This window comes from Lynx rufus, unplaced genomic scaffold (assembly GCF_022079265.1).
Source record: "Lynx rufus isolate CCGP_SWC_20201006 ecotype Redwood Valley unplaced genomic scaffold, mLynRuf1.p SCAF_9, whole genome shotgun sequence".
Classification (NCBI taxonomy): domain Eukaryota; kingdom Metazoa; phylum Chordata; class Mammalia; order Carnivora; family Felidae; genus Lynx; species Lynx rufus.
The window spans coordinates 96,785,042-96,798,817 of NW_025814897.1; the positions used below are offsets into that span (position 1 = coordinate 96,785,042).

A 13,776-nucleotide genomic window follows, 5' to 3' on the forward strand; every position below is an offset into this window, starting at 1 on the left:
GTGGAGAGAGTAGTCATCATATACTTTCCTTAATTATTGGAGCACTTACCGGGAAACAGAACAAAAGTCAGCAGGTGTAGACTAGAAAGTATCTTTTTCTTCTACCTGTTTTAGTTGTATTTCGAATTTCTCTTGTCCCATTTTCAAATGTCCCCTCTCTTGCAGAACTCCTCATGGCCTCTGATTCCGAGTGGAATCACAAGTCTGAATGAAGCCGGACAGGTCACGTAGACCGGCGTCTTGCTTTCTTGGGGACTGAATCTGAACTCTGCTTGGACGAGAAAACTGTCTTCTTTCAAAAAGCCACACTGGGCTGTGACAGAGTAGCTAGTATTAGAGTAACCCTCCTCCTAGGAAAAGAAAAAGAAGTATCAAAGCTTATTAAAATAGATAGAGCAACAGTTGAGAGGCATTGGAGAGCCATCAGCACAGTCAATTCTTGAGGGACTGTGGCTCCTGGAGGAAGGGACTCACGCTGGGCGGCATGTTCCCTTGAGCTTTTTCCCTGAGGGCACTTTCTAATTCACAGTCTGTACATCTGGAGTCTGAGCAGAAAGCAGCAGCCCCCTAGGGCCGAGAGGTTGGAATTAGGGGTACCCCAAAGTGTCGGGGACATGAAGGACAAAATCCCTGGAAGACGGGAACCGCAGGAAGTAAGCAAAAATTGGGCATGTGGCCTTCCCTTGAAGTGTTTGCCAACTCCTGAGGTGAGCAGAGCAAGACTGTAAGAATCCCTGCAGAAAGAAGCATCTGGGAGCCTGACAAGCTGTGCAAACATCCCAGCCACCGTATATAGTACTGGTGAGATGGAGCTTGGTATCCCAGGCTGCCAGGATACAGGGGACCTGGTGGACACTCCAGGCTTTACTTGAAGGCCCCAGAGGGCCCCACTACAAGAGAAAGGGAAAGCCAAGAAAAGTTAGCCCCAACAAAAGGTAAAGTCACCCACTGATAGGATTAAAGTGGGCTGACTGCCTTCGCTGTGCCCTCCAGAAGAAATGTTACATTCTTGGGAGGAAGATAATTTGGTACATCCAGAACCGCTACAGTTTTTAATACAGAATGTTTGGTGTCCAATAAAAAATTAAGAGGTACATTGGGAATGGAAACCAGATGACCAAAACGAAGAGTAAATACAGATAGTAGACAGAGACCCACAGGTGATTCAGATGTTGGGGTTACCAATCAGGAACTATGCTCAATAAAATAAGAGAATTGCAACAAAGATATGAAATCTACTTTTTAAAAAGTCGAATGGAAATTCTGTAACTGAAAAACATATGAACTAAATGGAGAAGTGAATATATGGGTATGATAGCAGTATAGACACACACACACACACACACACACAGGACAGAGGATTATTAGACCAGGAGAAAAATTAGCAGAAAATACCCAGATTGCAGCACAGAAAAGAGAATAAGAAACCTATGGGGCATGGTGAAGACATTTCTGTCCATGTATCTGGAGTCCTAGAAGAGAGTGATAGAACCAATATTTAAAGAAATATTGGCTAAGGTTTTTCTAAAACTAGTGAAAGACATCACACCACAGGGTGAAGAAGCTCTAACCTCAGTGGGGTTAATACCATGAACCACACCTAGGTACATCATAGGCGAACTATTGTAAGCTGAAGACAGAGGGCAAAGTTTTGAAATAACACATGCTCTCAGACTATAGTGCAATCAAAGTAGAAGTCAGTAACAGAAAGATAAATAGAAAATCCCAAAATGTTTGGAGATTAAACGGTATACTTCTAAAAAGTTCATTTTTTTTTTTTTACCTAAACTATAATGAAAATGACATACAATTTTGTAGGATGCATTTAAAATAATGGCGTAGAGGTACATTTATAGCTTTAAATGCATATATTAGAAATGAATAAAGATTAAAATCAGCAATCTAAACTTCAATCTCAAGCTAAATGCAGGGCACCTGGGTGGCTCAGCCGGTTAAGCATCTGACTTCGTCTCTGGTCATGATCTCGCAGTCCGTGAGTTCAAGCCCCACATCGGGCTCTTCTCTGACAGCTTGGAGCCTGGAGCCAGCTTCAGATTCTGTGTCTCCCTCTCTCTCTGTGCCCCTCCCCTGCTCGTGCTTGTGCTCTCTTTCTCTCTCTCTCAAAAATAAACATTTAAAAAAATAAAAAAATTAAAAAAAATATTTTAAAAAATTTAAAAAAGAAGCTAAATGCAAGATGAATTAAAGTCCCCCCAAATAGAAGAAAGGGAATAAAAATAATAGCAGACAAGATAGAAAGATAAGAAAAAAAAAGTATGATAAAGAAAATCAGCAAAACCAAACATTGGTTTTTTTGAAGAGATTAATAAAGTTGATAAACCTCTGGTAAGAGGAAATGCAAAGAGAAGACACAGATTATCAACATGAGGAATGAAAAGTGGTATATTACTGCAAATTCTACAACGCATTGAATAGATTTAGTGCAATAAATTTAACAACTGAGATGAACACATTTCTTGAAAAATACTACTTTTGAAGCCGACACTCACTAAAATACGCATAATCCTGTGTGGATGAAAGAGGACTAATCATGATTTAAAACCTTCACACACCAAAAAACACCTAGCCCAGATGGCTTTTAGGTGAATTCTTCTAAACCTTTCAAGAAAGAAATAATGCCAACCTTGCATTAAATTTCTCAGGGAATAGAAAAAGAAGGAACACTTTCAACATTTTATGAGGCCAGCATAACCTTGGCAGCAAAATCTGACTTAAATGTTCTAACTGTTGACAAAAGAAACCAGGCACAAGAGAATAAGTACTGTTTTGATTCCATTTGTATGAAGTTCAGTAGCAGGCACAATAGAAATCAGAATAATGATTACTCTCGGATGATTGAGAAAGTGCCTGGGAAGGATGAGGGAATCTTCTGGGGTTGCTGGAATGTTCTATACCTTTATATGGGTAGTAGTTATAAGAGTATGTACGTACCTAAAAAATCATTGAATTGTAAACTTTAAGGTTTGTACACTTTATCTAAAAAAGGACTATAACTTGTTCTGCTATAATGTGTTGCTATCATCGGACATAGTTTCTCTTATATTCAGATTGAATCCAATGTGCACTTCACTTGCTTACACTGTTTTGACTGTATTTGATAAACTATTCCAGCACTATTCTGCTGCAGCTGGCTTGAACAGCAGGGAACGTTTGCTGTAGGCTCTTTCCCTTTGGGAATAAAGGAATTACCCAGACCCAGAGGTGGCTGTGATGGAGCATCTACTTCTTCACTCTGTCTCGCTTGCTTACTTAATTCAGTGTTGTTTTCTTTACAGGCACGGTGGTTCTGGGAAGCGTACTTCCAGTCAATTAAAGCCATTGCCCTGGCCACTCTGCAGATCATCAATGACCGCATATATCCATATGCTGCCCTCTCCTATGAAGAATGGAATGACCCCCCCACTGTGGTGAGTGAATTCCGCTGCTAACCATGTCAGCCATGGTCCAGATGTCAAGACGGGACAAAGAAAGACGTCCTGAGTTTGTAAAGATTATTTAAATTCTAGCTATCTAAGATGAGGCTGTGCTTGGGGTCTGACAAAGTCAGCTTAATTCTGAAATGATAACAAAAGTCAAAAATACAGAAGCAGCAGCTTCTAGTTTGTTTTCAATGTGGTTAGGAAGACGGTGTGCTTATTTATTGCAGAGGTAAATGGAGAGGCCTGGCTCTTGTTGGAAATCAAACGCTTCCCGATGACTTTTGCAGTTGTAGTGCATAGAACTCTTGAAAAGATTCTATAGGCAGCATAATAATAATAGCTTATATTTTGAATGCTTAGTCTCTGCCAGGGACAGTGCTAAGTGCTTTGCATGGATGATTTCAATCAGCACTGCCATCACTGTGTGAGGAAAATAATCAGCAAAAGCAATCTAGAGACATTATGGATTGCCACAGTCAAAACTTGCTCACGATTGTCCTTTCAAAAGACCATACCAATTAATACTACTACCGACAACATTTTGGTTATTTGGGCTCTCCCTGCCTTCCGTAACCCTGAATGCTTGAATCTGTGCTCATCTGCTAGGTAAAAAATGATCTTACATGTGTGTATTTTTCAAGTGGAAGGTTGATATCTCTGTTAGTTTCTCCCAGAATATAAATACAAATCCTGTTTGTGTTTTGTTGGTCACATGGAATTTTTAGATTGTTTTAGGCATTTATTCATTCAGTAGGTATTTACTGAGTGCCCACTACCTTCTACCTTCTAAACAGTGTTCTTGGTACTTGAAGTGTATCAGTGAACAAAGCAGAGAAGATCCATGCCTTTGGGGAGTTTACACCGCAATGGGTCTTGCTATCTGGAAGCAAGATTTATCTTTCTAGTTGAATTTTAAAGTTTTCTTTAAAAAAATTTTTTTAAGTGTTTTATTTATTTTTGAGAGAGAGAGACAGAGACAGAGACAGAGTATGAGTGGGGAGGGGCAGAGAGAGAGGGAGACACAGAATCCAAAGCAGGCTCCAGGCTCTGAGCTGTCAGCGCAGAGCCTGATGCAGGGCTCGAACTCGTGAACCATGAGATTGTGACCTGAGCCGAAGTTGGATGCTTAACCAACTGAGCCACCCAGGCGCCCCAGAATTTTAAAGTTTTCTTTATATCAGTTCTTCACAATTCCTGATTAATTTTTTCTAATTTTACCTTTCTTATTCTCTATAAAGGAATACTTTCTGATATTATAGTTTCTAACTAGTTACCATTGTATAAAGACACATTATTGTTTTTTTATATAAATTTTGTTAAGTATTCTTTTACTGAGTTCTACAATTTTTTCACTTTTATTTAGTTGATTCTCTTGTTTTCTAAATCTGCAATCATATGTGCAAATGCTGACTTTCCCTCTTTTTCCTAATACTTAAACCTTTTATGGTTATTACTATTTTTTTTTATCTAAACACGTTGGCTAGTACATTCAGCACAATGCTAATTGATGAGCTGAGTGTTAAAAGAGAAAGGAGGTGTTATCTAGTCCAAGAAAGGGGGGATATTGGTCCCATGCAGAAGGAACAGCAGATCCAGAGGTTCAGAGGCGCTGGAGAACGTGTGGGTTTAAGGAACTTCTGGTTGGGTCTGCAAGGAGGTCAGTGTGGCAGGACTGGCAGAGGCTCACAAGGGAGAGGCCAAAGACGAAGCCTGGAGAGGGCCCCAGTCACAGAACACCTCAAATGTCTTGGAGGTGTTGGCCTGTTATCTGTGGGTTATTTAAGCTGGGAAGTTAAGTGGGGAGATTGTATTTTGGGCCAATCAGACATCAGTGTGGAGAATGGATCCCTCACAGTGGGACGGGCTGAGAGCAGAGGCAGGGGCCTATTTAAGGAATCCAGGTGAGAATTAGTAGGGGGCAGTTTGAGGGACCACAGGAAGAACTGGCTATGCTAACTGGCTGGTGAGTGAGAGCAGTTAGGGAGAGTGAGGCATACGGGGTATTTTATCCAGATAGGGAGTGTGGGCACATGGAGGTTGCGGGCAAGCGTGCTACTCGAGTCCAAACTCAGTCTGACTGCAGGGCCTTCCAGTCTGGCTCCAGCCTGCCTTTCCGGTTTTATTCCCTTCTGTTCCCCTTTAGGGAGTTCTGGGTTTCTGCCAACACAACCTTGTCCTTCTTGTGTATGATCCGTGCTTTTCCTTCTTTGTGCCTTTGAGATGCCTTTCTCCACCATTACCTCCAAATGTCCAAATTTTATCCAAATTTCAGTGACCTGCTCATATACCTCTCCCTCCATGAGGTTTTCCTAGACCCCTTAAATAGAAAGTAATCTTTCCTCCTTGTAACTCTTAGAGCATATTTCTGTATTTCTTTCCTGCCTCTTAACACGCATAGAAGCATAATTCCCCATAGAGTTTTAAGCTTCTTAACGGAATTTCTGAGTTATCTTGGTATTTCTTGTAATACCTAGGACAAGTTAATTCAGACAGGAGGCCCTTGATGTATAAAGGAGGGAGGGAGGAAAGGAGGGACATTGGGATCCCAGGACATGAGCCATCTAGGGCTTACTCACATGCTGATGTGACATCCATTGTTTCATTTGACGTAAACCCTGTTGAGAAGATGGGAAAAGTGATACATTCTTTCCCTTCTATTAAGTGGACATAATGAATGTCACAATGCGTAATGACTTGGCTGGGGTCATATAATTGGCAAGTTGCATAAACAAGTGAGAACCCAGGTCTTCTGATGATCTTGAATTCTTATGGAGTTTTGTAGGTGCCATTGGGCCTCCTCTGGGCTGAAACATTTCTATTCCAACTCAATGGCATCAGCTTGAGACGAAGAATACCACCCTGTTCCTCTACAGGAGAATCATACAGGTGGGGTGTCATGACCCAACCAGAAGGTGTGGAAAGAGTGGGACTTTATTTCTGTACTTTTAATCTAAAACTCTAAGAAAAGTCCAATGAGAATAAATGGTTGGAATTTTGATTCTCTGTTTTTCATAAGACTATTGGGCCAGGGGAAAGTAGTACATGAAAATTTGTAGTTTTGAAATAACTTGTGTTTTAATGGAGGACAAAATGGTCATAGTGCTGGACTGTCAATTTGGGAAAGAATGTAAGTATAAAAAGCTTAAATCTGGATATGCAACTGGAAAATATGATCAATTTTTTTTTTTTTTTTTACTTCTTAAACAGTTCTTTTTAGGGGAATTTAGTGCTCACCACATTTCCAGGAGCTCAGGTGATGAGAGCCCTGATTTAAAGCAGTGGGTTGTACATTTCTGCATTTTCAGCAAAGGCAACTGACAGGAGGTCTGAGTAGTACTGATTTATTTATAGCTAACTTTTCCCCTCCCCTTTGGAAATATTTAACCTACTCTAGATGTGATTTCTATGAGCCCAACCTGCAGGGGAGTCTCCTGTCTAGATTCCATCAAATTTATAATATCAGACACCACGAGGTGGGAGGAGGTGTGCATCTTGGTCAGTAAATCAAGGGATGGTCTGGTGTTTTCAAAGATATGCTGTCAGGGCCTCCAGCCAGCCATGCACTGAACTTGCTCAGGCCAGAGAGGAAAGAGTGAGAGCAGAGTCCTGTTTTGCCAGATGTTACTGCCTCAGTTTAATGTAAACAACAACAACAACAACCACCTGTGTGTGTGTGTGTGTGTGTGTGTGTGTGTGTGTGAGATAAAGATAGCGAGGGGTGGCCTTGTAGAAACCAAGTGTTTCTGTCACCAGATGACACATTTGCCACTTTTATCTTTAGCTAGGTAGGAGGTACGTTATATTATCCAGGTTGTGCCACACTCTCGAAACTTGAACAAGTTTGACAAAATAATTCTTGAGCATAACTTTAAAGCAGCAGATGTATCTGGTTTGGAGAGATTGGCACTTTGTTTTTATTCTCCTCTTTGGAAGGAATTTCTCACCAAGTTAAGCTTCCTTACGAGAGCACAACAAGTTTTATTTTACCAATAATTTTCTTAGCTCCTCATGGCAAGGCTGACTGTATTTCCCTGCCTTTTTGGTCTTTCCATATGCTTTTTCAATCTTTCTTCCCTTTTTTGCAGATATCAGCAAAACTTTATCATCTCCCCAAATGCTCCACACCTGCATCACTTGTAACATTAGTGTCATTTCTGGTCTTGCCTGTGGCAGGCCTCATCCGTACATCTGGGCCTCGCCTGTGGAGTGGAGGGGCGGGGTGGGGGGGTGGTGCTCCTCAGACACCTTCTCCTGCCTTAACTCTGGTTCTTTGCCAAATGTGAGCATGTCTGGCAGACAGAGACCAGCAAGTGAGCATTCCATGTGCTCTGGGGACGCAATCGGCCAACAACTGAATTTTGGGTTTCTGACATGTGTGACCAAAACCATATCCTCTCGGTGACAGTTTTTTAAAAATTCAAAATATTATGGCCCTCAAGTCATGTTCGAGAGTGCAATATTTTCCTAGGTCATGTTTCTACGACGTGACTTGAAAGACTGTACCTCACCTTTATCAGTAAGTCATAACCTTACTTACCCAGTCCCTTTAGACAGACACTTCGTGTTTTTCAAATTTGCCATCCTAGGAAACGCTAATAGAGAGACCGCAGGTTATCCCCTCTTCCGCACTGGCTCTACTGGCCCTAGAGCAGAAAGGAGAGCTAGCTACAGTCCCATGGCCTTTGACAAAAATTGATGAGAAAAATACGAAAATGACTTCAAATGGATTATTGTATCCAGCGTAAGAGTGAGGTTGAAAAACAAGAGCTTTTTCCTGTGAAATCTAGCCAGAGGGGCGACTTAGCTGCGAGCAAGACTTCAGATGAGGATCATGTGCTTGGCTGGACTTCTACGAGCTTCGTGTCCGAGCCTCAGCAAGGGACCGGCAGAGGGGGGTTGTGCATCAGAGTCCTTGCTTGGTACTTGTCGCCCTTGAGGAGCAGGAATCAGAGTTGTGGCTAAAAGATGGCAGAGCCTGCCGTCGCCCCGTAAGGCCTTAAGGAGGTGAGTGCGGTCTTTCTCCTAGAAAGCTTCTTCTAAAACACAGACTGCTGCCACTCTAGCCCAAGTGACAGATTGAGTAGGTCTGGGCGGGGTCCTGGAACTTGGCATCTCTAGCAAGTTTCCGGATGGTGTTGATATTGCTAGTCGAGGGACCCCACTTTAATGTGGAGGTGACGCACCGTGTGTGTCCTGACTCACCCACTGGAGAGGAAGGCTCTCCCTGTCCTATCCAGTGCCTCCTCTGGACTCCCTGGGCCTGGATCCGAAGCATCCAGAGACAGTTCAGACCGCATCTGTCTCAGCCACATGAAGTCGTCCGGGCTGGCTGCACTGAGATGTCCAGGCTGCAGCCCCCACTCACCAATGTTGTGGTTGTACGAGCAGTTGAAAATATCACTCCGCTATAAACGCTACCAAGCAGTAAATCACTCTGCAGGCTGAAGAAGCACCAGCTCACATGCATGAAACAGAGCTCTGAGTTGAAGAGATATGATGTTAACAGTCTGTTTAACTCTGCTCAGTGCCCTTGAACTTCCAGGTTGTGGAATGTTTCTCTGGAATTTGAAAGCCTACCCTGCCCCCAGGAGGCCTCCTTGGCTTATTCTCCCCCTCCTTCCTCCCACTGCCTAGATATGGACTAAAGTATGCATGGAATTTAGAAATTTAAGCTTGAATTTTTAAGTACACGTAGGTTTTTTGAAGTCTTGTTTTTAGAGGTATCACATTTGTAGGATCACAGTTGCACAAGGGGTCCAGTACACTACTAGGGATTCAAACCTTCCTGTGTGTAGACTTTGCCACTGAGCTGTTTCGTATCTGTAGTGACTTCCATGGAAACAAGCTAGAAAGTCTCAGATCATCAGTAGCCAGGGAATAAAGAAAGCCGAGTTATGTCTGTGATGGACAGATGCATAAGGTCCCAAGAGCTTAATCTGGGGCGCCAAGCAAAGAACTTGGCTGATGGTCAGGTAAAGATGGGAAAGATGAGGTCGCAAGCCGGATCCAGACGGAGAGGACGTGTAAGCAATCTGAAGAGATGAGCCTGGGGATGTGGCTAAGATGATTGTGTCAGTTAGGTCTTTTGCATGAACACCCTAGATCCTTCCTAATAGAGGCTTGTATACGTGTGGAGCACGCACCTGTATGGCAGCCGCAGTGGTGGTGGTGGGTGAATCGACTCACACCGTTTCCCTGGATGCAGTCCTACCTCCATTGCCTTCGTAGAGTCCATTTTTCTGGCTCTTGCTTTCATGAATCCAAACCTGACTGCTTCTTTACATCACACAGCTGGTGGGAGGGCGGTGACTGGAATGGTTTTTCAGAGTCCGTGGAAGCTTGATCTGACAGCAGATTAAGAACATACTGAATGTTTTGGCACGGTCATCCTTGGCACATGTCCTAGCGATCAGTTATTAGCACAGATTCCCTTTCCCCTTTTTGGGGGGCCACTTTAGTTCTCTCTTGATGTCTGCTTAAATGATTCAGCAGCAGAAGTTACCAGGAAACTAGAGTTGCTGGGTATTATAACATCAGGATAATGATTTTGTTTTTGTTTTGTTTTCATTTCTACTATCCTTTGGTAGTTACATGCCTCCCAATTAATGAATATTTGAGTGTAATTTCTTAATAAGTGGGTTGTTACAGCTGCAGAGTAGAAAAATTTCCCCATTGCTTGAATGAGAGGTTGATTGTTGATGTTTGGTTTTCTTTTTTTTTTTTTATCTCAACTATATTTCTTTATTTTACTTTTTTTTTTCTTACTTTAAATTCAAGTTAGTTAACATATAGTGTATTATTGGTTTCAGGAGTAGAATTTACTGATTCATCACTTACATATAACACCATTGCCCATCAGGCATTTAGCCCATCCCCCCACCCACCTGCCCTCCAGCAACCCTCAGTTTGTTCTCTGTATTTAAGAGCCTCTTATGGTTTGCCTCCCTGTTTTTATCTTGTTTTTCCTTCCCTTGCCCTGTGTTCATCTGTTTCTTAAATTCGACATATGAGTGAAATCATATATTTGTCTTCTTTTTTTACTTATTTCGCTTCGCATAATACACTCTAGTGCCATCCACGTTGTTGTAAATGGCAAGATTTCATTCTTTTTGATTACTGAGGAATATTCCATTATACATATTCCATTATACACACATACCATATTGTTATCCATTCATCAGTTGATGGACATTTGGGCTCTTTCCATGATTTGGCTATTTTTGATGGCACTGCTGTAAATATTGGGGTGCATGTGCCCCTCCGAATCAGTGTTTTTGTATCCTTTGGATAGATGCCTAGTAGTGCAATTGCTGGGACATAGGGTAGTTCTATTTTTAACTTTTTGAGGAGCCTCCATACTGTTTTCCAGAGTGGCTGCACCAGTTTGCACTGCCACCAAGATGTATGGTTTAAAAATTAAAATAGTAAAATAAAGCATATAACTAAAATTGAGGCAACTCAGTTTGTCCCAAGGGGCAACTGCTCTCAACTCTCAGCTTTCCTCTGGGATTTAATCTTCCTATCTCCCCCAAAATGCTTACAGTGCTGTTTTTTTTAATTTCTCAATCATAGACATTATATTTTTACTACCTTTGGGTCAGGACTTCGTCTCTTGTTCTCTCCTCTTTCTTTACACATTTCACTTTTCCCATCTTACCACTAGGGCTTTATCACCATTTTTCATTAAAGCAGTATTTATTGTATGCATTATTAGGACTATATAAATACTGTTTTTAATTTTTTTTTAACGTTTATTTATTTTTGAGACAGAGAGAGACAGAGCATGAATGGGGGAGGGTCAGAGAGAGGGAGACACAGAATCTAAAACAGGCTCCAGGCTCTGAGCGGTCAGCACAGAGCCCGACGTGGGGCTCGAACTCACGGACCGCGAGATCATGACCTGAGCCGAAGTCGGGCGCTTCACCGACTGAGCCACCCAGGCGCCCCATAAATACTGTTTTTAATTGAACCAAGAGTAAACCATGGATTATGCTTTTTTTCGTGCACAACTTTTTATTTTCCAGGGAGTTAATAACTGCCTCTTTTTTTTTCTCCTCCTAGTTTTATTATTTTTATTTTTTATTTATTTATTTTTTTATTACATTTATTCATTTTTGAGAGACAAAGAGAGACAGAGCACAAGTGGGGGAGGGGCAGAGAGAGAGGGAGACACAGAATCCCAAGCAGGCTCCAGGCTCAGGGCTGTCAGCACAGAGCCCGATGTGGGGCTTGAACTCAAAAACCGCGAGATCATGACCTGAGCTGAAGCCGGACACTTAACCAACTGAGCCACCCAGGTGCCCCTCCTCTTAGTTTTAAATGTTCCTATCACTAATTGATTTTTTACTCAGTTCTCCAACAAAAGAGGAAAATGGTCAAGCATAAAAAAATTTTTCTTACTTTTTTTTTCTTTCCGTTTGTCTCCTTCTTTCTTATTTTCTTTTTTTTTTCTCTCTCTGCCTTCCTCCCACCCCCTCCCTTTTCTCCTATAGTGATTCATCTTAAGCTTCAGTCTGGATTGATTGCTCCTGGAGTTTCCTATGCAGCAGTCATTCTAAATTTTAAGTTCACTATGATTCTGGGAATTTTTTTTTTCTCTCCTTTGTTGGATTCTTTATTTCCAAGGTCTAACATCTTCCTCTTTTTTTTTTTTTTTTTGGTTTATTTTTTCCAACAGTTTCTGGAAGAGGAGAGACCATTGGGAGATAAATTTGCATGTCTGAAAGTGTATTTATTCTATTTCACATTTGATTAATAATTGGACTGGTGTGGACTTCTGGTTGAGGTGGGTTTTCTTCTGAATTTTGAAAGGATGGTTCCATTGTCCTCGAAGTTTCCCATTTTAATTTCAGAAAGTGAGATGTCATTCTAATTCCTGATCCTTTTATGTGACATTTTTGTCCTGGGAAATTCTGTGTTCTCCAATTTTATGATATGCCTTGGTATGAGTGGTTTTTTTGTTCAGTGGACACTGATTTGGGCTCTTTTAATTGGAAATTCATGTCCAATTCTGAGAAATTTTTGTTTTGTGTTTTATATGTCCAATTCTTTTCTTCCCATGTTTTCCTCTTTTTTCCTCTTTATGGAACTTCTGTTACCTAAATGATGAATGTGTTAGATTGAGCCTTGTTTTCCTTATCATTTCTGTCCTGTTTATCATCTCTTTTTATTTCAATGATCTTTTTGTTTTAGTTTCTTAGATATTTTCACAATTTTATCTTCTAACCTTTCTTTTGATTTTTAAAATTTTGTTCGCTTTTAATTTCTAAGTTTTTCTTGATTTCTAATTAATCTTTTTCTGTAGCTTCCTATTGTTACAAGGATACAGTACTTTCTTCTCTGAAGATACTGTGATTTTGTTTTTTTCTTAGCTCCTTGTATTGTTTGTGTCCTTTGAATTCCTCTTTCAGTTCTTTGTTTTTTTTTAAATATGAAATTTATTGTCAAATTGGTTTCCATACAACACCCAGTGCTCATCCCAACAGGTGCCCTACTCGATACCCATCACCCATCCTCCCCTCCCTCCCACCCCCCATCAACCCTCAGATTGTTCTCAGGTTTTTTTTTTTTTTTTTTTTAATTTTTTTTTTTCAACGTTTATTTATTTTTGGGACAGAGAGAGACAGAGCATGAACGGGGGAGGGGCAGAGAGAGAGAGGGAGACACAGAACCGGAAACAGGCTCCAGGCTCGGAGCCATCAGCCCAGAGCCTGACGCGGGGCTCGAACTCACGGACCGCGAGATCGTGACCTGGCTGAAGTCGGACGCTTAACCGACTGCGCCACCCAGGCGCCCCTGTTCTCAGGTTTTAAGAGTCTCTTATGGTTTGGCTCCCTCCCTCTCTAACTTTTTTTTTTCCCTCCCACCCCCCCCCCCCCACCATGGTCTTCTGTTAAGTTTCTCAGGATCCACATAAGAGTGAAAACATATATAGTATTCCATTGTGTATATAAGCCACAATTTCTTTATCCATTCATCAGTTGATGGACATTTAGGCTCTTTATAATTTGGCTATTGTTAAAAGTGTTGCTGTAAACATTGGGGTACAAGTGCTGCCCCTATGCATCAGCACTCCTGTATCCCTTGGGTAAATTCCTAGCAGTGCTATTGCTGGGTCATAGGCTAGATCTATTTTTAACTTTTTGAGGAACCTCCACACTGTTTTCCAGAGCAGCTGCACCAGTTTGCATTCCCACCAACAGTGCAAAAGGTTTCCCATTTCTCCACATCCTCTCCAGCATCTATAGTCTCCTGATTTCTTCATTTTAGCTGCTCTGACTGGCGTGAGGTGGTATCTCAGTGTGGTTTTGATTTGTATTGCCCTGATGAGGAGTGA

At 41.5% G+C, this 13,776-nt stretch overlaps 1 protein-coding gene across 1 annotated transcript in view; it reads left to right on the top strand.

Annotated features, from left to right (window-relative positions):
* EXT2 (exostosin glycosyltransferase 2) overlaps nucleotides 1–13,776 on the top strand; it is a 147,355-nt gene that overhangs the window by 69,031 nt on the left and 64,548 nt on the right. The window contains exon 8 of the mRNA XM_047070230.1: nucleotides 3,297–3,428. Within this exon, the coding sequence (XP_046926186.1) occupies nucleotides 3,297–3,428 (132 nt within the window). The remainder of the gene's footprint in view (nucleotides 1–3,296; nucleotides 3,429–13,776) is intronic.